The sequence below is a fragment of the Rhodamnia argentea genome, chromosome 5 (genome assembly GCF_020921035.1).
Source record: "Rhodamnia argentea isolate NSW1041297 chromosome 5, ASM2092103v1, whole genome shotgun sequence".
Taxonomy (NCBI): Eukaryota; Viridiplantae; Streptophyta; class Magnoliopsida; order Myrtales; family Myrtaceae; genus Rhodamnia; species Rhodamnia argentea.
Genome location: NC_063154.1, coordinates 11,081,321 through 11,104,407, shown reverse-complemented (window position 1 = coordinate 11,104,407; position 23,087 = coordinate 11,081,321). Strand labels below are relative to the sequence as shown.

Genomic DNA, 23,087 nt, shown 5'->3' with positions numbered 1-23,087 from the left:
GGCATTTGATAGCTTCAAATTCTATGTGAGAGCTAAATATCATCAAATTACGAAGTCCACTTATGGATTTATATATTCAGATCAAACTCCATTGCTTATATATTGTTAAAGCTAGTAATGTGGCTTGGATTTCTCGGAATAGAAAGCATTGCTTGATCTTCAAGCTTAAAGATTATTTTGCGACACAATGCAAGACATCTTTGATTGATTTCCAATCATTCCAAGACAAGCTACCCTACTTATGAAAACCAAGAATGGTTTGTATGGGTGATCTATCAACGGAGTTTTTGATTTTATTCCTCAACCACTCCTCAATTTTCTTTAAGCAATCTCGTTCAATGGGTTGACTAGATAGTGATGCTTTGAGGACTGTCTAACGGGTAAATTGGAAGTGAAAGAGTATAAAAGAAGACCGAGGTCCTGAAGAGAAAAAGAGAGATCAAGAATCAAAATTCCAAAGTTCAAGAGAGCTTCATACTTGTCTTTTGCGAGCTTCAAATTGTAATACTTGAAAGCCATTGAAAGAGTGATCGTGCGAGATAGTGAAGCCTATCAAACTTGAGTATTATCACTTACTTCTATAACCTCTATTGATTGTCTAGTGGAATCCAGTTAGGAGGTTATCATCGTGGGAGACAGGATGTAAGCTTGCACTAAGCCGAAGCACTACAAATTATGTATGCAAATTTCTCTATCTCTCAACTCTTGCTAATTACTTTTGATAGAATCTTGCGCACCGGTGAATATCATCATACCACTAATAATATTCAGACTTTGTTCTCACTCGTTTATTATAATACTCAACTTGATTGTGTTATTTCCACATTACTTTATCAAGTTTTGTTAAAATCACATGTTCACCCTCTTTTAGGTGATATTCTAACCTTAAACAACCTCAGTTTTTTGGGGAAAACTCTAAATAAGGCCCCAAGTACCATCATTTTCTCAAAAAAAGGTCTAATGTTGTTCTTATTTTAAATGAGGATGACAGTTTGAAATCATGGATTGAAGTGGCCATGGTTGTTTCAATTAAGGGCCTAACCTTGCTAGTTGACTGGTTGGTAAATATTCTAACCGGTCAATGGCATTTTCTTCAAAATATAAATTTAACATAAGTTTTAGTTAAATTAAATTAAAAATTAAAAAAGGAAGTACCAGCGGGAAGGTTGGGCCAGCTGCCCCACCACCGACCATAGGCGAGGGTCGCCTTTTTTGAGATTGATATGGCCACTTCAGGCCCTCATTTGAAATAGTGTTCACTTCAAGCCCTTATTTGAGATAATAAGGGCACTTCAAGCCCTTATTTGAAATAAGATCCAATGCACTTATTTAAGAAAATGAGGACACTTCGGACCTTTATTTGAAATTGTCATAGTTTTCTAAGTATGGATACTCGTGCTCTAAAAATTCGAAAGTGTCATTTAAAGTTGAACTAGCCCTATGCATCCATTATAGACTAGAAAATCTGAGAATTTTAGAAAGATTGACTGACTAATTCTCGATGAGAACGCGTTTATTTTCGCAAGCAAACAACACGGAGGAATAAATAATTTTTGTGGACTTGGCAGCGTTCCTGGCTTCTGCCGCTTCCTGCAGGCCAATTGACTGGGACAAAGTCAAATGACTAACTCCTATAAATGAAGTTGCTAACAGGCAGCAATTCACATCAATCCTCAACGAAACAGAATTTCCAAAACAGCCAAAACCAAGCCCAGAAATTTTTCGGCGATGAAGTTCTTTCCAACATTTGTCCTTTTGGCCTTGGCATCATCGTGTGCCTTTGCCTCTGACCCGAGTCCTCTTCAGGACTTCTGTGTCGCGGTCAACGACCCCAACTCTGCGGTGTTTGTGAATGGGAAGTTCTGCAAGGACCCGAAGCTCGCCATGGCAGATGATTTCTTCTTCACAAAGTTCAGATATCCAGGGAACACATCGAATCAGCTCGGATCCAAAGTCACGACTGCTTTCGTCGACCAATTCCCAGGACTCAACACACTAGGCATCGCCATGGCCCGCCTTGACTTTGCTCCATACGGTCTGAACCCTCCCCACATTCATCCTCGTGGCACGGAGATGCTAGCGGTCATGGAGGGCACGCTCCACGTCGGTTTCGTGACATCCAACCAATTAAACAACACTCTCTTTACCAAAGTCCTAACCAAAGGAGACGTTTTCGTGTTTCCACAAGGCCTCATTCACTTCCAGCTGAACATTGGACAAACGAATGCACTGGCCTTTGCTTTCTTGAGCAGCCAGAACCCGGGACTCATAACAATCGCGAATTCAGTCTTTGCGTCAAAGCCGCCGATCAATGTCGATGTCCTCGCAAAGGCTTTCCAAGTGGACAACAAACTGATCAACTATCTCCAAGAGCAGAACTGGTTTGACAACCATTAGTCAGTTGTTCACAAGAACGATTGTGTTTGTTCATTAACCTGTACAATTGGATACTTGTCCAATTGCTTGTCATCTCTCTCTCTCTCTCTATGTGTGTGTGCAATTACGTGTATGGGGCTACATTGTTTATTGAGAAGAAACTCTATATCATATTGAGAAGCTTACATCAAGTATGAGCAGTGAATTTTCATTTTGCATCTTATCATCAAAAGGGCATAAGTGGTATTTTATTTTAAATTCCAGACCTATTTTGTTTTAATTCGCCAAAAAAAAAAAAACTTTACGTATCTTTAGAGGGCTAAATTTTTGGATTGGTTTGGATTTTTTATTCGACACAATATTTAGCTAATTGAACTTTAATTGACAATAAGGAAAAAGCCACAAATGAACCCGGACTATCCTTGTTGTCACATATTTACCCTAAACTTTTCTTTATGACTACAAAATTTCCAAACTCGTACACGTGTGACTCATTTACTCTCTGTCAAGGTACCATCAATGAGCACAATTAAAAATTTGCCTACATGGATTACTAAAGACAAACGTGTCGTGGACCTAAAAACGACGCGGCTTAAGTGAAATAAAATTTGCCCACGTGGCTTAAGTAAAATAAAAACGACGTCATTTTGGCTGGAAAATCCTTTCGACGGAGTCTTGACATGCGGTAAATATATTACATGGGTACATGTTTGAGGTTTTTGATGTTACAAAAAAGTGTGTCATGGTGGGTATTATTTGGGATTTTGACGTCATAAAAAAAGTTATGGGCAAATATGTCGCCGTGGACATAATTTGAGTTTTTTTTTTTTTGTCTTTTTCCCTCGATAATATAACATAGTCAGGAATATCAACACGGCAGCCTTGAATGGAAATGAACTTAAATGACGTAAGAATTTTAAAATATGGCGTGACTCGAGTATAATTATGTATGCCTCCCAAACAAATTCCCCAATATAACTAATTAAATGGGCCGCCAATTGAGCTGAAAATGTCTGGAATCTAAGGGCGCGCAAGATAACTATTCTATTTATGGAATCAGTTTCTGGTTAGGAATAGATTTTTCTATTTCTAGTTTCTGGAGGAGTTTTTGAGCAAAAAAACACATTTAATAACGACATAAAATTTATGTTTTTGGAATAGAAGTTCGTTTGATAACAATTGAAAATTTCTACTTATAGAATGTTATTAACATAAAATCTTCTACGAATTATTTAAACTTAATTTTTAATTATTATAAATCTTTTAAAAAATAATTTTCATTATTAGAAAATATTATTTACTATTTAAAAATAAAAAATTATTATTTATTTTTTACTCCGACGGCGGTGGCCGTTGCGGTAGAGGCCGGTGGTGGTTGGCGGTGGCCCACGGTGGTTGCCACTGCGGGCGAAAGTTGGCAGTGGGCAATGGCGAGCGGTGGTTGACGGCAACGAGGTCGGCAGTTGGCCGCGATTGGCGATGCAATGGGGGCTGACGGCGTAGGCGGTGGTCGGTGGTGGTCGGCAATGCTCTTGGCGGCGGGTGGAGGAGGCCAGTGGTTAGCGGCGGGGCGGCGGCCGGTCGTTGGTTGTGGCCGGCGATGGTCACAATGGCGGCCGGCGGTGGTCACAAAGGGCGGCCAACGGTGGTAGGGACGGCAATGGTTGTAGCTATGGTTGTTGCAGCGGTCAGAGGGCAATTGCTAGCAGCAAGGGTTGGCGACAACCGATTGTGGGCGGTGGTGGCCGGCTGGTGTTGGCGGGGGGCAACGGTGGGCAGCGATCGACAAAGGAAGGGCGATAGAAAGAGTGTGATGAGGACATGAGAAAAAAAATGAAGGGCTTTGGTAGGTTATTTCTCATTTTTGTTTCCGAAACAGAGAAGCTACAATTTTTAACTTCTCATTTCTCTTTCAAATCTATTTCTAGAATAAAAATTTGTTCCCTAAACGGAAAAATATAATTGCATTACCAACGAATTTCTGTTCAAAACCTGTTCCATAAGTAGGTTTAAAACAAAAATAGAGAAATAGAATAGCTATCATGAGTGCCCTAACATGCAACTCGTAAACCATCATTCTTCTTTATAAAATTTAACAACAAATCGTAGGAAAAAGATAGAGAAATGCGCCGTCTTCTTCATCATTTACCCTTCTTTGTCGACATCATGTTCAACTGGGCATGATGTGCATCTATCACCTCCATGGCCACTCAAGGAATTGATTTCCTTTACTTGTTGCACTTGCATTCAAAATATATGAAGAGCTTCGAGGACCATTGTGTATACCTCGATGATGGGTGTACTAACAGTCGAGTGGATATTTGTCGCATCATTGGAAAGGAAAGATAATGATATATAAAATTCAATTTTCTTTGATTGATCTTGCCCTGTTCAATTTTTTTTTTTTTTTTTTTTGTGTTCTTTGTTAATGATCTTTAGTTTGATTGTTGATCACGTGTCACATGCCACATAGACTGCCATGTCATTTAGTAAGTTTTTAATAAAGTTTGGTAAGTATAACATTACTCATAATTATTTTATTTTATTTTATTTTATTTTTGAGTGCTCACGATTACATCACAATCCATGCAAATGGAGACAACAGATAACACAAACTCCAACATGAAATATGATAAAACACAATTTTCCTTGGGAGAAAGTGCCACCACATAATCAAAATCCATTGGAAGTAAAAGAACAAATCAATTAAGCATCAACCGAAGCATGGCCGGCTCATATCTATCCTAAAGAATGATGGTTTATTACTTCAGACATTCATGATCAGTTACATAAAGAGCAATTCCTTATTGAGAAGCAATCGTCAATCTAAGCAATCACGTATGGAGAATATAACGGTAATCCTTATTCCAAGAGATGAACTGTTCCACAACTGCTACAACAAATGCCCCTTTCTTTGACCCATCCTCTTTCCCAGATAAGAAAGAGCATGTCATTTGACACGGAAATGGACTGCTTCAATCATATTTAAATATTCGGTTTTCTTGTTTACTGTTTTGATGTCCTGCGCAGATTCAAGTTCATCTGGATTGAGCGTGGTCCAGTTCTTCTTGAGGCGCACCATATGTTCATATCGATTTGTCAATTCCAAGCTACGTTACACGGACATGCCGATTAGGAAAATTTTGGCGTGATCGGACACGTGTCGGACAGCAGCACGTGTCTGACACGGCCGGACATGCCCGGACATGCGATCAACGCGTGTCCGAGTTCCAACACAGGGTGAATTGAACGGACACGCGAGGGACGGGGTAAAATGAGTCAAAGGACCCAAATTTTTTGACCTAGTTTTCTACTTCTCTCTATCTCGCGTCCTCTCCTCTCCATCTCGCGTTCTCACTTCTCGGCTCTGTATCTCGACTTGCCTCCCTTCTTGACTCTGTATCGCGACTCACCTCCCCTGATGCCTCGCGGCTCACTGCCTCGCCTCAGCTCCCCCTCCTCTCGCCGGCCTCAGCTCGTCTCCTCGCCTTCTTGCTCGCCTTCTAGTTCTCGTTCACCTTACGCCCTCAGCTTGCCGCCTCACCTTCCCTCTTGCCTTAGCTCGCATCCCATCCTCGTCACGGTATCACCTATACTCTGTTTCTGTTGCTCTGTGCACGAAGAAGAAAGGCCGAAAGTTCTAGCTACTTCTTGTGTATGTAATCGAGGCTCCATTAACGGTTTGAAATCCTGATGTTTTGGAGAATATTATATTCTTATTTGTGTTCTTCATCCCGATATTATTATTGAAATCATTAAAATAACAATTTATAGTGTATATATAAAAATATACATATAATATATAATGTATCCCAACACGTGGAGTTCTCTATTTTTTTAGAATTCCCGTGTCGGTGTGTCATGTCGCGTGTTGTGTTTCGTGTCGATGCAACATAGATTCCAAGAACCAGTGTTTTCACATGCATCTCCATCATTCGCAAGGAAAACACTTGCCACGCTGCCAATTCGCAACAGTTATTTATTCTTCCGTGTTCCCTTTCTTCCACGAACATGCAAGGTGATTGCACGTAAAGAGAATATCCACAAATCATCAGTTCCCTTAGTTTTCTATATATTGTTACCCGTGCTCTAAAAATTCGAAGAACTAGCCCTTCGCATCCATTATAGACTAGAAAATCTGAGAATACATCTATATTATAATAGGGAGGCAACTATGTTTAGGGCATACAGTAAAATATGCGATGAAAAATAGAGAGATATTAGTTTGCGACATGCGAGAATTAATTACTAATGGAATTATTTCAGTAATTTATGTTCGGTCCAATAATAACTAGGCCGATTCATTCACTAAGGGACTCTCGAGATGGTTTACTTAATAGGAATAGATCTTGGAATAACTGATAATATTTAAGTATAGTGGAAACCCAACTTTACAATTTCTAACTAAACTATCAAAGTTCAATGGGCAACAACAAGCTATTGCATCTTGACAATGATCTAGTAATGGGGCACAAGGTTTAGGGGTGAGGAAAAAGGACCAACAGAGTGGACTGGACCGACAGAGTGGACTAGACCGGCTGGTTGGGTACGGTCCCTGGGGACATCGGGTGTGACGGCCCGATTTTCCGTCAGATTTGAATTACTAGCGGGATCGTCAATGTCGGATTTGGACCATTAAGAGATGGCGATTTGGGGTTTAGTTAATCGGTGGTGACATCCACGGACAATGGTGACAGTAGTTCGGGAGTAGACTTTATCCTTTTAATCCTCTCAGTGTACGCTTATAGTTTAAATCGGATGTTGTACCTAAACATTTTATGAATATATAAAATAAATATTTTCATAATTTGTTGAATGACCTTACTAATTGCGTGTGATATGCTAGGAAACCCTGAGTAAGACCATACCCTTAGACGTCGTGCTTGCCCTTTAGCTTGCATGCACATGTCTGTTATGTATGGCCGACTGCTTGTTTTAGTTTAGTCTTCCGCATGCATCCTCTATTATATACCTAATATTAGATTAAAGCAATGCTCATAAGTAAGGCGGACACCTTGGGACATCCCTAGCCGCAGCACGAACTGAAATTGGACAGTTGGGAGGCGATTGGCAGTGAGGGTTAGGAGTTGTTTGTAGGTTCTTGTGTTTTATTTCAGTCTTCCACATGCGGCCTAGATTATGTAATACAAGATTAAAATAGAATAACGTGATTAGAGCATGAATTAAGGTCGGGGTCCCGATAAGGATGGCATCAGAGCTTGGATTAAGGTCGGGCCCTAACAATTGGTCTAGTTCCCAGTTCCATAAAATGAAAACCTGTGATTTTTGGTCTAGTTCCTGGTTCCAAGGGTTATTATTATTTTTTTAAGTCTATTTCTTAAAAATATTTTAGGAAACCATTTAATTTAATTATTAGGGGTACTTCTACATATGCTCATGGAATGAAAGTGACTCAGTTCAGAGCTTTTCTCAAGTATGAAATCATGCAGAGATGGTGGACTAAACAAGTGCCGTCATGCTCACACAATTTTGGAAGCCACTGTAGTTTGATTTTTTGCAGGTAAGGAGAAGTGACATCCAACCTTGCCTTGATTGACAATGTTGTTGTGATGCAAAAGGATGCATCCATTTCAACTACAACAAAATAGGAAAAATATATGAATATGTGTTTCAAACACATGCGATCAATTTCACTGGACTGCTCGGAAACCGGACCGGACTTGTCGGTCCCCAGTTTTGAAAACTGGAAATCGGTCCCTTCGATCCGGGTTCTTGGTTCTGGGACGCCCGAGAACTGATCACCCCTAACAAGGTTAGCACTCATGGGAAGTTAGGACGATGAGTGTAAAAAAGAAAAAGAAAACACTCTTAATGACGTTCAAGATTTTAGCAAGGCAATGCTAAGGTAATAAGTTGAGAACTTCACCTCTATAGACATGAGAAGGGGCGTCGCTTCTAACAAAAGTCGGATGAACTTTTGTAAATGTGCATCATGCAAGTGGAAGCACAAGGCCATAAAAGTGCTAAGGCATAAGAAATTTCTAACAGAATGATCATGAATTCATATGTGTAATAATTTATTAACAATAGAATTGAGGTTCAAAGTTTTATCACCACTGATTTCGTTAATGTAATTGTTATCCATAAAAGAATTGATTGTTGGACATGAAAGAGTAGATTGTCGGATGTGAAAAGAAGTAATTGTCGACATCAAGAGAGTGATTGTTGACATAAGGAGAAGTGATGGTTGATGATGAAAAGTGGTGATAGTGAGGACAAGATACCTATTCCCCAAGAGATGTGTTGATTGACTGTCTTTAAATACGACCTAATTATACATTGTACAAAACACCTGTTCAAGAACATCAATCTTCGTCGTCATGACCCTGACTTCTTCAAAAAATTGGTACGTTGGCAAATCATTAAAAAGTTTGGGACTCAATTGGTACAATCGAAAAATTTAAGTACTTTTCTCCTAGAATACAGACAATGATTAGCTGATACGTCTCATGGGCCAAGAGCCACCGATGATCGGTGTGGTTCTAAATATGTTCTGCTGAAACATCAATCTAATTCTTAATTCGTTCTTGGTTGAACTTCTGTTGTCTTTCTACAGAGGAAAATTGTCAATGTGCAGCTTCCGTTACGACCATTAGTATCATGAATTTGTCTGCCCATTGTACTGTTCACTTCCCTCATGTTGTATGTCCACTGGGGCTCTGATATTCAGAGAAACCACGCATCGTGAGGATCATTCCAAGTGCCGCAAGCACTCTTGTTAGTCACTGGGTCATCAACATTGTCATTTAGCTCATTACATGAATATTCCGAACGTGCCTTTCCAACGGTCTTATTGCTTCTAGTTATTATGGCTGGGCTACCTCCTGTTTTCCCAATTATTCATCCCCAATCACTTTAAACTTATGATGGTAATCAAAGTGCCAGTATGGTTATACAAAGGTTTTGGAATGAATAAGTGCCGAACACTGTCATCGTGTGTCATGTAAATTTGAAGACAATAAGAGTTTTGGGAAAAAAAAATTTTGGAGATACGGCCTGTTCTTAGGCCCGCCCGGCCTCCGGTCCGGTTCCCAGGTGGGTCCAGGACTAGTTGAGCCGGTTCCCGATTTCACAAACTGGGAACCGGCTTGGTTCAGTTCTTGGTTCCAGGGTGGGAACCGCTCTACCGGAAACCGATCACCCTTATCATTTACTCGTATTTTTTTTAAGTTACTTCACAATCCCTGTAAATGGAGACAACAGACAACCCAAATTCCCGCCCAAAATACGGTAAATACAAATTTCTTTGGGGGAAAGAGCAACCACAGAATCTGTTGGTAGTAAAAGAAGAAATTAAATGAGCATCATCCTAAGCATATCTGGCTCATATCTATCACCAAGAAAGGTCTTTTATTACTCAAACAATCGTGTCAGTTACATAAAGAGCAATGCACTTATTGGGAAGCAATTGTCAATCAAAGCAATGATGTATGGGGAATACAGGGGTAGTCCAATGACTAGGAGGTCAATGTATCCGCTTAGTTGTTGTCGTACCAAAACTGCGCCTCGAGGTAGTCAACCATCTTCTTGTCCACTTGGAAGGCCTTGGTGAGAACATCGGCCGAAATGGGTGGCTTTGATCCGAAGACCGCATTAGCAATGGTAATGACTCCTGGGTTCTGGCTGCTCAGGGCGGCAAAGGCCAGTGCGGGGGTCTTTCCGATGTTCAGCTGGAAGTGGATGAGACCGATTGGGAACACAAACACATCCCCTTTGTACAATACCTTGGTGAGGAGGGTGTTGTTCAATTGGTTGGACGTGACGAAGCCGACAAGCAGTGTGCCCTCAGCCACGACCAGAATCTCGGTCCCACGAGGGTGAGTGTGGGGAGGGTTCAGGCCACCCGGAGCGAAGTCGATACGAGCCATGGAAATGCCGAGAGTGTTGAGCCCTGGAAACTGGTCCACAAAAGCAGGCGTGACTTTCGATCCGAGCTGGTTCGCAGTATTCCCTGGGTATCTGAACCCCTTAAAGAGGAAGTCATCTGCTGTGACTTGTTTTGGGTCCTTGCAAAACTTTCCATTCACAAATACTGCATAACAAACAGAATTCTTGTCATTAGGCTTGTCTAAGCAGAAACTCTTTTTGGAGCAATTCCTTTAGGATCATTAGAACAGAAATCTATGAGTGACGCTATAGCAGAGCTCCAACCTTTGGGGTCATTGATGGCCACGCAGAAATCCTGAAGAGGACTCGGGTCGTAGGCCAAAGCGGTGGCGGTTGCCAGAGCCAAGATGAGAAGGCCAGTTGGAAGAAACTTCATTGTGGTTGTGCAACAGAGAGCTGGGGCTTTGATGTCTTCTGCTCTTCTGTTGTTTGCTTGAGATAGGAGTGAGATGTCTTGTATGGAGAGATTGCCCCTTTTTATAGATGATGGTGGTGTTGACCCAGTACTAAATTTTCTCTGACAAGTAACCTTTCCCAGATCTATGCCAAGTCTCCTACGTTGTAGTTTATTTTTTTATTCCAAGAGATGATTTTTTCCACGACTGCTACCACAACACGCCCCTTACTTTGACCCTTCCTCTTTCCCAAATAAGAAAAAGCACGTTATCTGACATGGAAGTGGACTTCTTCAATCCTATTTAAGTATTCGGTTTCCTTCTGGATACTTGATGGAGCGAGGGCCAATACTTGTCATAGTGCCCCATAGAACAGCCTAATAAAAAAAACTCAAACTTTAGGTCCAGTTTCAAGTCTACTGTGCACCTAGGCACAAAGGACGGGAGGGAACCACCGCACAGAACGACGGTAATTACAATCCGATGGTTGCCTTCAGGCCCCAAGGGTGAAGACAACGATCCAGACGAACCAACCTCAAGGATGCAGATTTTAAAACCCCACTCTTCAGGACGGGAAAACCCAGGTTTCGGGAGGAAACTCTTCAAGGTCAAAATCATAACAAATTTCATTTATCAAAATTGTCTCCAATACAGCAATTAGATGGCATTTATAGCAAAAACCAAATAAAATACTAAAATCAAATCTAGAAACTAGAGAACATTAAGAACATAGAAACCATAAAACATTAAAGCTCTTAAAACAGAACCATAAAACATATTTCCCAACGTCTCGAACTATCCCAAGGTGTCCCAAGCTTCCAACGAGGAAATACAAAGCCTCAAGCTCCAATGCGTAGAAATACAAAGCCTTTATACGGGTGGACTCGGATGTGGTTTCCGATTTGTGTTCTTCGATCGGGACTTGTCGAGCTTGAATGCGGGCTGATCTCCTCGGTCGAGTGAGCTCATCTTCAATGCGGGCTGCATCATCTACCCTAAACTTCTTTTTGTCCCTAAAAAAATCCTTAACTTTAGGTCATATCTCAATTCTTTTCCAAACTGTTTTTGTCCTGTGAAAATCCCTCTCAACTTTAGATCTTGTCCTAAGTTTACCATCCAGTCTCAATTTTACCCATAAATATTTGCAGTCCCAAAAACTTTTACTTGAGTCACAAATCTGTCCCTATTAACCCTCCGTCCAAAATTTCTCGTTGACAATTGAGAAATGGAAAACTCCCTAGCACGAGCTATTCGAGCATTCCAAGTGCAAGTTCTCCCACTGGGAGAGATGGAACATTCCTAAACACGAGAGACTGAAGATCAAGCACAAAACAATTAGGAACGATTTCGACGGAGGGTTAAATGGAGGTAGATTTAGGACTCAAGTAAAAATTGGCGACCTTTTAGGAAACAAAAAAAAGAAGAAGAGTAAAATGGAAATTGGATCTAAAGTTGGGATACTTTTTAGACAAAAACTTACAAAAAAAAGTTTAAGATAGAATTGGGACTGCACTTAAAGTTGGAGGTTTTTTATAAGACAAAAGATATAATTGGGACAAGAGTTAAAGTTTGAGATTTTTTAGATATTAGGCCCCGTGGAACACTTGCCAAGCTGTCGATTCAGTTCCTATTTGTGTCATGTTTACTTCCTTATACAAACAAACGCAGTGTTAACACATAAAGGGAATATCCACAAATCATCAGTTCCTTCGGCGTTCTGTCTGATTAGCCGCGTTCTAAAAATTCGAACAGGGCATTTAAAGTTGAACTAGCCCAATGCATCCATTAGGGATTATAAAATCTGAGAATATAAAAAGATGGAAAGTGAAGTTGGAATCCTTCTCGTCAAGGATCGAATGACTAATTCTGGATGAGAACTCGTCTATTTTCACAAGCAAGATAAAAACGCGAGGTTGCAGAATGATTCACCAGCAACCCGGAAGAATAAACAATTGTTGTGGACTTGGCTGCGTTCCTGGCTTCGTCTGCTTCCTGCAGGCCAATTGACTGAGACCAAGTCAAATGACACTAACTCCTATAAATGGAGTTGCTACACATGCAGCAATCCTCAACGAAACAAAATTTAGCCCGGAAGTTTTTCCATGATGAAGTTCTTTTAAGCCTTTGTTCTCTTGGCTTTGGCATCATCCCATGCCTTTGCCTCCGACCCGAGTCCTCTTCAGGACTTTTGTGTCGCCGTCAACGACCCCAACTCTGCGGTGCTTGTGAATGGGAAGTTCTGCAAGGACCCGAAGCTTGCCATTGCAGATGATTTCTTCTTCACAAAGCTCAGATACCCCAGGAACACATCGAATCAGCTCGGATCCAAAGTCACGACTGCTTTCGTCGACCAATTCCCAGGACTCAACACTCTTGGCATCGCCATGGCCCGCCTTGACTTTGCTCCGTACGGTCTGAACCCTCCCCACATTCATCCTCGTGGCACCGAGATGCTAGCGGTGGTGGAGGGCACACGCTCCACGTCGGTTTCATGACATCCAGCCAATTAAACAACACTCTCTTTACCAAAGTCCTGGGCAAAGGAGATGTTTTCATGGCTTTGCTCATTACGCTCTATGCTCTGCTCTCTTTCCTCTACCCTTCGGTCACGCCTCTTGACTGCCCTCCTCGTTGCTTTGTTTTCCCTCTCCTTCGCCATATCGATTGCCCTCTTCTCTAGTTTTTGCTCAAGCCTCTTCACTCCTCTCTTCTCCACCGGTTAGGGCTTTCGGCTCGCTCCAGCTCCGCATTCCTTGTTCGCTTCAAGTACCGTGGAACCGAAATTGCTCTGATTTTCTTCGCAGGATGACCTTCTCTAGGTGCTTCTCCTAACGCACATAAGATCTTTTTAGGGGTAAGTTTTAAGTATATTTTAAAATTTTGATCCTCTTGCTATGATATTGAATTTATAGTCGAGATAAATTACTTTCGTCAGTAACAAGAGTTTTTTTTTTTTTGTGGAAACATAACTAGAGTTGAATAGCAAGAAGTTTCATGTTTTTTCCTTTCTATGTTTACCTTTGTTAATAATTAGATATGATCTAAATATAAATATGTTTGACATTTGATGATGCTTTTAACAAATTAATGTTTTCCATATTTAGCTCATTTTTTCTTTTCCATATTTTTATCGAGATTGGCCAAATGTTTAAATTGGATTTTAATTTTCAACTTTGAAATATAGTTTCACTCACACCATTCAAAAAAAAAAAAAAAATTAATTATGTGTTCATAAGCAATCATAAATATAAACTTTTTTTTTTGTGAATGAATATACAAGACCATAAAAAAAAAAAAAAAAAAAAAAAAAAAAAATTTTTTTTTATTTAAAAAAAAAAAAAAAAAAAAAAAAAATTTTTTTATTTTTAAAAAAAAAAAATTGAAAGAAAAAATTTTTTTTTTTTTTTTTTTTTTTTTTTTTTTTTTTTTTAAGGGGGGGTTTTTTTTTTTTTTTTTTTTTTTTTTTTTTTTTTTTTTTTTTTTAAAAAAAAAAAAAAAAAACCAGAAAAAAAAAAAAAAAAATTTTTGGGGGGAGTTTTGGGGGGTAATAAAAAGTTTTTTTTTATTTTTATTTTAAAAATTTTTTTTTTTTTTTTTTATTTTTTTTTTTTTTAAAAAAATTTTTTTTTTTTATTTTTTTTTTTAAAAAAAAAAATTTTTGGGGGTTGGGGGGGGGGGGGGGTGGGTTGGGGGGGGGGGTTTTTTTTTTTTTTTTTTTTGTTTTAAAAAAGCGCGGGGGGTGTCACCCCCTTCTTGTCACTTGGAAGGCCTTGGTGAGAACATCGGCCGAAATGGGCGGCTTTGATCGGAACACCGCATTAGCGATGGTAATGACTCCTGGGTTCTGGCTGCTCAGAGCGGCAAAGGCCAGTGCGGGGTCTTGCCGATGTTCAGCTGGAAGTGGATGAGACCGATTGGGAACACAAACACATCCCCTTTGCACAAGACTTTGGTGAGGTGGGTGTTGTTCAATTGGTTGGACGTGACGAAGCCGACAAGCAGTGTGGCCTCAGCTATGACCAGAACCTCCATCCCACGAGGGTGAGTGTGGGGAGGGTTCAGGCCGCCTGGAGCGCAGTCGATACGAGCCAATTGGAAATGATGTAGGAACCAGTATTTTTTCACATGAATCTCCATCCTCCACCAAGAAAATACTTACCAAGCTGCTGATTCACTTCCTATGGATGTCATGTTTACTTTCTTATACAAACCTGCAGGATGTTCGCGATTAAAGAGAATATCCATAAAAACATCAGATTCCCTCAGTTTTCTGTCTGACTACCCGTGTTCTAAAATGCTGAACATGGCATTTAAAGTTGAACTAGCCCAATGCATCCATTATAAACTCTAAAAATCTGAGAATATTAAAAGATAAACTGAACTGGGAATCCTTCTCCTCAAAGTTCGAATGACTAATTCTCGATCAGAACTTGTTTATTTCGAATGACTAATTCTCGATGAGAACTTGTTTATTTTTAAAAGCTATATAGAAACATGAGGTAGTTGAGGTTGCAGAATGACTCACCAGCAACACGGAAGGATAAACAATTGTTGTGGACTTAGCAGCGTTCCTGGCTTCAGTCTGCTTCCTGCAGGCCAATCGTCTGGGACTAAGTCAAATGATTAACTCCTATATATAGAGAGTTGCTACACTTGCAGCATTTCACAACAATCTCCAAACGAAGCAAAAAATTTCCGAGACAGACTAAACCAAGCTCAGAAATTTTCCATGATGAAGTTCTTTCAAACATTTGTCCTCTTGGCTTTGGCGTCATCCCATGCCTTTGCCTCTGACCCGAGTCCTCTTCAGGACTTTTGTGTCGCCGTCAACGACCCCAACTCTGCGGTGTTTGTGAATGGGAAGTTCTGCAAGGACCCAAAGCTCGCCATAGCAGATGATTTCTTCTTCACAAAGTTGAGATACCCCGGGAACACGGCGAACCTCAATTCCCAGGACTCAACACACTCGGCATCGCCATGGCCCACCTTGACTTCACCCCGTACGATCTGAACCCTCCCCACATTCATCCTCATGGCGCTGAGATGCTAGCGGTCATGGAGGGCACGCTCTTCGTCGGTTTCGTCACATCCAACCAATTAAACAACACTCTCTTTACCAAAGTCCTGACCAAAGGAGATGTTTTCGTGTTTCCGCAAGGCCTCATTCACTTCCTGATGAATATTGGACAAACGAATGCACTGGCCTTCGCTTTCTTGAGCAGCCAGAACCCCGGACTAATTACAATCGCTAATTCAGTCTTTGGGTCGAAGCCACCGATTAATGTCGATGTCCTCGCAAAGGCTTTCCAAGTGGACAACAAACTGATAAACTATCTCCAGGCAGAGAACTGGTCTGACAACCATTAGAGAGATGCTCCCAGGAATAATTGTGTTTGTTGTTTACATTCCAAAGCAGAATGCTTCATACTGACTTCTGGATATAGTACAGTTGCTTGTTATCTGTTATCGATAAGATTCCACTGTTTGCTCTCTCTCTCTCTCTCTCTCTGGCTATACATCATTTATTGAGATGAAGTTACATATCCAATATCAATACTGCAATGAAAACTGGATACTAATTCATTGTCTCAAACCTGGAGAGGTAAAAATCGGAACCCACTTTTAACCCATATTCAATGAAACGGATCACAATGGGTTAGTCAAATTTTAATAAATGGGTCGTTAATGAGTTGGAATTGTAAGTTCAGGTGTATGTCGAAACAAACCCATTTACAACACATTCAGCTTATCAAGGTTGTTATTGGAGTCGATGAGGTGTCATTAAACCTATTTACAACTCCTTAAAGTTTGTTATTATTTTGTTATTTTACAATCCTTTTTTAATTTTTTTTTTTCTTTTCTTTTTTTTCGGTAGGAATTTGGCGAATGTGCCGGGCGAGGTCCTCACCCAGGTGCCAGCAAGGCTCCCCATTCTTGGAAGGAAAAAATTTAAAAATGAAAAATAAAAAATCATATTTTTAAAAAAAATAAGAAAGAAACATATATATTTTTTAAATTATAAAAGTTGTCCACAAAGATTTAGTAATATAATGTTTTTTCAAAAAATTATAAGAAACAAGTTTTCATAGATTATAGGATGAAAGTTGTTTAGTAATATGGATCGGATTTTACTTGGAACCGGAACCTATGAGTCAAGAAATTTACACTTCGCCTAAATGGGTCATAAATAGGCTGATGAATCATTTTGGGTCGAACCAATTATGACCTGATCCAATCCACCCGTTTGACAAGCCTGAGTCCAACCTAATCAATTTCTTTTATTTTTTTTTTTGTTGGGTCATTTTTAATTAAGCAAAATGATAGTGAACGCTATAACATCTAAGAGAAAGTAGAGGTGAGTGATTTTAGACGATTCCCTAGTACATGTTATATTTAAAACCTTTTAAAACCAATTTATTGGAACATGAAACCTAATGAAATAAACATTGGCTCAAATCATACATTCATAATCAAATTGCACATAGTAATATTGATGATCGGGAAAAAAGATATACCAAGAAAAATATAAAATTTTGGATTTCAAGAATCTAGGGATTGAGAGAAATAGATCGAATTTCTATGTAGTGGAACCTGGTACCAATAAAAGGGGGTGATACTATTTATAGAGAATGGGACCGTTATTTAACTTTTAAAAAAAATTTTGTTTTTTGGTTGCAAGCAACGGCTCTTTGGGCCGTTGCATTCCCTTGAACCATGCTGACCCCTAATGGGTTAAATATGAAAGTGTTTTAATAATTTGGATCGAATTTGGGGGGGTTAGATATGAGTTAAGAAATTTCCTTTGCTCGTAAATGGGTCATAAATAGGCTAATGGATCATTTTGGGTTGAACCATTTATAACCCGACCTAATCCACTCGTTCGACAAGCTTGAGTCCAACCTAAGCTCTACTTGATATACTTAGCCTTTAGCTGGGTCATTCACTTGAGTAAGATTTGTCTACAGTAACTCAACACAAGTCATTGAACAGAAAAGGACAAACTAGTGACAAATGCTAAGCTCAATTTTATTTTTTCCTTTTTTTTTAATGTTAATCAATGACCCTAATTTTTTTCGTCGTTCAGAATGTGTCAAACTGACTTCACTCTATTTCTTAAGGCATGTCCAATAATTCTAGTTTAACAAAAAGCACAAGTTGAAACGATGGTATCACATTTACCCCAAATTAATACGCCGGTGCAAGGATGATAGGTATCCGGTCCGATCCGACTATCCCCAAAACCAGTAATGGGACCGCCAATCCCGGTTCAGAGGCGGTCCAATGAAACCGGTAAATACCGGATATATCTTCACATTTAAGTTGCAACCAACATCATTCATTCATGAGAACCGTAAACCTGGAGAGGCTTGTTGTATATACCTACGCTGAACTCAAAAACCACGACACTAAGAACTTGCCCAGATGGAGTACTGGCTAGCGTTCTGGAGAGGCTCTTTCAAGAAGATCACCAGGGAAGCAAGGGCCAAGGCAAGCCCATCTTCGCCGTGAAGACGACCTTCCGAGGATCCGAACAACGCGTCTCATACAACGTAACTACAAAATCCTGCAACCAATTGCAGCAACTCACAATCCAATCCGCGATCAACCTAAAGCACCTCCATTTAACGCCATTGTCTTTCCCATCCGTGCTGTTCAGGCCGAAGTCGAAGTACCCTTTTTCTGGAGAGGAGCCTCTCTCTGCTCTTGTCCAAGGAGCTGTGCCTGTAAGGACCCAATCTTGGCAGCCATTGAAAATGAAAGAGAGAGAAAAAAAAAAGGATCTCCAAAGCATGGTGGTGATTCTGCAATTGGAATGGCCAGTGGAGTCAACAAAATGGGTGGAAGAATTAGTGAGTGGATAGAGACACGGAGTGAAGTGAAATGAGAAGGAGATTCAAAGGGGTAAGACGCTTTTGCGGGGTCGGAGAGTGAGTTGGGAATATTGAATCAGGGAAATGTCAAGTGCGCCTATGAGAACAGTTCTATTTCCATGTTTGTTTTTTTTTTATTTGGAGGAATAGGTTTAGAATACAAATCCATTTGGTAATGTAATATTATTTATTTTTATTTTCGGGATAAATTTTTGGCTTAGAAATAGGTTTAAAACAGAATTAAGAAGCTAGTAATTTTCTAATTTTTTATTTTTGAAATAAAAATAGAAATAAGAATTTTTTTCATGCTCATCCCTTCTTTCTCTCATGCAGTTTCCCTCTCTCTCGTGTCTCTACCATTGGCCGCCGATCTCCTCTCTCCTGTCCCCATCACCTCGAAGACTACTGCAATCTCCCGCAGTGACGAGGATGTTGAATCAATCTTCTCCGCCAAAGATGAACCTTCATCCAAGACCCTTTGTGCCAGTTCACTAGCCGTAGGTGGCTATCCGCCCGTTGCCATCCCCAATTTCTAGTCCACCGGTCGTTGATTTTCAATCCGTTGGTCACTAGCCGAGCCTAGCAACTAGCAATCATAAAAACATGATGCTATTATTAAATAAATTTCTGTTCAGAAACAAAAATTGGTGTCATTATCAAACATGTATCTCTATCCAAAAACTCATTCAGGGAATAAAAATAAAAAAACCTATTTCTAACTAGAAATAGAGTCCTAAAAGAGAATGATTGCCATTCGTGCTCTAAGAGAGGCTGACACAAAGCTAGAATTTAGAATATTTTTAAAAAAAAACAAAAGGAAAAATTGTCGGCCCAGTTGGGCTGTCCATAGGTCCGACTCCCCCTTTAAACCGAGAGTCGGATAAGAACCCCCTAGAACATGACCGATCCGGTTGGTTTGGTCCGGTCTAGACGGTTCCTAGTTTGGTTAGTTCATTATGCTCAACCTTGCACTCATGTCACATTTACTTCAAACTATTTTTTGTGTTCCAAAAAATCTCATATCAATACTTTTGTTCCACATTTACACTAAATTAATTTTCAAGTTACAAAAATCTCAAAAAATTGGGTGAAGGTGGTACTTATGTACTAATTTGGGGTAAATTTGGCATGATTGTATCAATTTTGAGATTTTTTATGACACGATAATTAATTTGAGAAAAATGTGGTATAAGTGTATCAATTTAGGGTTTGTTATGACACAAAAAATAATTGAGTGTAAATGTGGAACAAGTGTACAAATTTTTTTTGGCAGGGTTAAGTATCGATATGATCTAACTCGAGAATCGGACCAAATAGTCCATTTATGGGTGGATCCCAAAGGAATCGATTTGGTTCCTAGTTTTCAAAATTTGGAATCGCAAGAACCGATTTGGTTTTCGATTCCTTGAGCAGAACTAGACTAAATTAGAACACGAAACTAGTTGCCCTAAATTAATTATTAGGGCTCAAGTGACTATTCATCAGTTCAGCTCCCTCATGGTGATTGATGCCTCCAACAAGTCTTGGGTTTCCTTGCTTCTTAAGATTGCTGGTGACTCCTTGAATTTAACTCACTTGGTCACTTATTCTGATAGTGCTCTAACATGAGTATGCTGAACTTTACGATTCTCAAGTTAAGAATTACAATTACGTTGAAAGATGTTATGGATTTTACTCACTCAAATTATTGTCCGCTTTGGTTTATTCCATAATGAGGCTAACAATTTTGTCCTTTTGCATTCATGCATGCTTTTTCCTAAGAGGTCACCCATCCTAGAAATGCTTTAGCCCGAGCATGCTTAACTTTGAGATTTCCAAAACTAAGAATTAACATCACGTCAAAAGACACATCCGTGAGTCAATTCTCTTTCACATACACATATATATAGTCACGTTATTCCTGGTTTGGTACACAGTTTGGTTCATTCCTATCTCCTTAGCCATCTAGAAGTTGTCAAGAGCCGCACCTTATTTGGGCCTTCTGATAACAACGACCACTTCTTGCCTTCGTCAGACCGAATCGTTATATTACTCTTCATCTCTCTCTATTTAGCAACCCGCTCAGCCTCCCGACTCGCGATGCCCTTCGCTCATCTCTCTCACACTCGCCGCTTATTCTCGACTCTCGAGGCCTCACCACTCTCTCTTGCACTGGACGCTCGGTCCCCGCAATCGTCTCCCTCACTCGTCGCCGTAAGAAGCCCCTCTTCTGTCCTTTGCACACAAAAAAAGCGAGATAAATTTCTTGATCTAATTGATTTGCTTTCTTTTTCGTTTTTTCTTGCATTCGCAAATCTCTTCTTAGTATTTGGGCGGGCTGGCACTACTGTGCGGATCGGAGGGGTTGCGAGCACTAGGATGGTCAAGGTCGGAGGAGAAGAAGGAAGTGAGAGCAATGAGATGTGTGGCAGGGTTCTTTCTCCGCCAAGCCTGCCGCCAAAACCCTCCTTTTGCAGCAAGTTTTGAGGGGGAGAGAGTGAGGGTGGCTCTCTCTCTTTCCTTTCCCCACCTCCCTTTTTTTTCCCTTTTTTTTTCCTATTTTGCCGTCTTTCGTTGTTTTTGTGGACGTTCCTGTCGGCTTTCTTCGCGCGTAGAGTTTTGTCCGGTTTGCTCAGAAGTTCGAAGCGTGAGCCCCTCTCGGAAGAAATTGCTATTCCGAATTTGCTTGTTCGTTTCGACTCCGGTGCTTGCTCTATATAATCGTACGCGGCTCCTATACTATTTTAGTAGTCAACTTATATGAATGTGATTTTGTAATTAGCTTATATCTCATTCGCAGTTCTTCTCTCCCGATCTAGAGTTAGATTTAGATTTGATTGTTTTTCTTATTCCGATCTAGAAATAGATCTGAAATTTATAATGTATTTTATGTGCTCTTTGAACCCGTTGATGTTGTATTTATATCTATACGACGTTGGTGCCGTAATGCCGAATTTAGGCACACATCGTCTTTTGACAAAACCGTAGCTATTGGAGAAGGTAATCTCGGCGTGTGCTTGTTACTGATGATGCAAGATTTGGAGATTAGTCGTCCATTGTGCTTTGATACTATGACGGATCCGTCTTTGTAGTGGAATGAGCAAGTGTCGCAGACTATATCAAATTGATTTATCTTTCATATTTATTTACTTTATTTTATTTTCATGTCCATCTTAAAGTTATGTAGATCTTTTTCAAGTAAAGTGAAAAATTTCCTTTCGACCCATAAAAAGACAAAAAAAAAAAAAAAATTCAGTCGCAACTTGCAGGTGTTGTCATAGTCTGAGAATCTCCTTCGAGCATGTTTGTTGTCGTTTGTATATAGTTAATACTTAATGCCATTTTCGAATCCGATCTATAGTTTTTTTAGATTATTTTGGGCATGGGAATCAAAGTTAAGGATTTTACCATGCTAGTTATACAAAAATTGGCAAACCTATCCTTAAGATGACGTCATTGGCTTTTTTGAACAGTACTTAAGTTCACGGATACATCCTTGTGCCACATATTTTTTACTATTTGAGATGCATTAGATGTACGGTAAGCGGTTTCGATTTCTATTTAACTGTCTTATGCATAACATTAGTGAATAAATCGATGTCACAAGGAAAGAAAATGTGGCCGATCCTTGTCCAACCTGGAAATTAGATTAGTTCTCGAGTTGACAGAGTCGGTTCTCGATTGTAGGGTGGGAACCAATCATCTCCGCTTTTTGGTGCTATTAGGTTTTTCTTTAGGTAAATTAGGACCGCCAAAGTTTATAGTGACCTAAGAATTGTCACGGAACTGTAATATATACATTTTTTTTTTATTTTAGAATTTCACTCTTTAAAAATCTTTATATATTTATAATGTCATTGACATTTTTACAATCTACTTGCCACTTCAAATTATCTAATAATAAATTTTTACATTAATGTCACCATTGAATTTGTATTTTGCATCTCATCATCAAAATGACATAAATTGCCACTTTATTTTAAACATAAGACTTACATTTTGCAATCCTCCAAAAAAAAAAAAAATTCTTTGCATGTCTTTAGAGGGCCAATTTCGGGTTGGTTTAGATTTTTAATTCAACACAATGTTTAGTACAATATATTCGGGATGAATCAACACAGGCATCAAGAATGGAGGTCAACTTGAACCATGTAAGAAATTTTCCGTACCCTGTAACTCAATCGCTATTTAATCCAAATTTCAAGCAACCGCTTTTCATCACTTGAGTTCATTTCGAGAAAAAAGAAAAATCAACAAAAGAACATTTGATCGTGCACGTAAAAGTAAAAGAAAGAGAATTTCGAAGTAGCACCGTAACTTTTTTTTTTTTTGGATTAAGAAGAAAAGCCATGGATGGGCTACGATTAGGCTAATGTATCTTATCTCGACAATCTCGTCCCTAACGATTTCCCCAATTTTCCCTAATTTTATTTTCTTCCATTTCGTTAAGTCCCTTTCATCTCTAATCAATGGGCCGCCAATTGGGCCGAAAATCAACGCGCCGCTCTCCCCATTTTACCCTTTTCTTTCGACATTATTACTAAATTACCGATTCCCG

At 39.6% G+C, this 23,087-nt stretch overlaps 2 protein-coding genes, 1 long non-coding RNA gene and 1 pseudogene across 3 annotated transcripts; 2 read left to right on the top strand and 2 right to left on the bottom strand.

The window, feature by feature from the left end:
• Nucleotides 1-1,728: 1,728 nt before the first annotated feature.
• On the top strand, nucleotides 1,729-2,470 carry LOC125314995 (germin-like protein subfamily 1 member 14). The gene has a single exon (XM_048278719.1). It carries the CDS (start codon nucleotides 1,729-1,731, stop codon nucleotides 2,395-2,397), a length of 669 nt encoding a protein of 222 aa, XP_048134676.1. The 3' UTR covers nucleotides 2,398-2,470.
• Nucleotides 2,471-5,676: 3,206 nt separating this feature from the next.
• Nucleotides 5,677-5,914, bottom strand: LOC125315003. Its single transcript, XR_007198346.1, has 2 exons — nucleotides 5,786-5,914; nucleotides 5,677-5,754 (listed from the first exon to the last, which is right to left on the bottom strand). It is a non-coding gene; the product is annotated as an uncharacterized LOC125315003 (long non-coding RNA).
• A 3,919-nt stretch (nucleotides 5,915-9,833) lies between these two features.
• On the bottom strand, nucleotides 9,834-10,749 carry LOC115733087 (germin-like protein subfamily 1 member 7). Its single transcript, XM_030663758.2, has 2 exons — nucleotides 10,549-10,749; nucleotides 9,834-10,429 (listed from the first exon to the last, which is right to left on the bottom strand). The coding sequence occupies exons 1-2, from the start codon at nucleotides 10,658-10,660 to the stop codon at nucleotides 9,876-9,878; spliced, it is 666 nt and encodes a 221-aa protein (XP_030519618.2). The 5' UTR covers nucleotides 10,661-10,749; the 3' UTR covers nucleotides 9,834-9,875.
• A 4,616-nt stretch (nucleotides 10,750-15,365) lies between these two features.
• On the top strand, nucleotides 15,366-16,069 carry LOC115747495 (annotated as a pseudogene).
• Nucleotides 16,070-23,087: the final 7,018 nt, after the last annotated feature.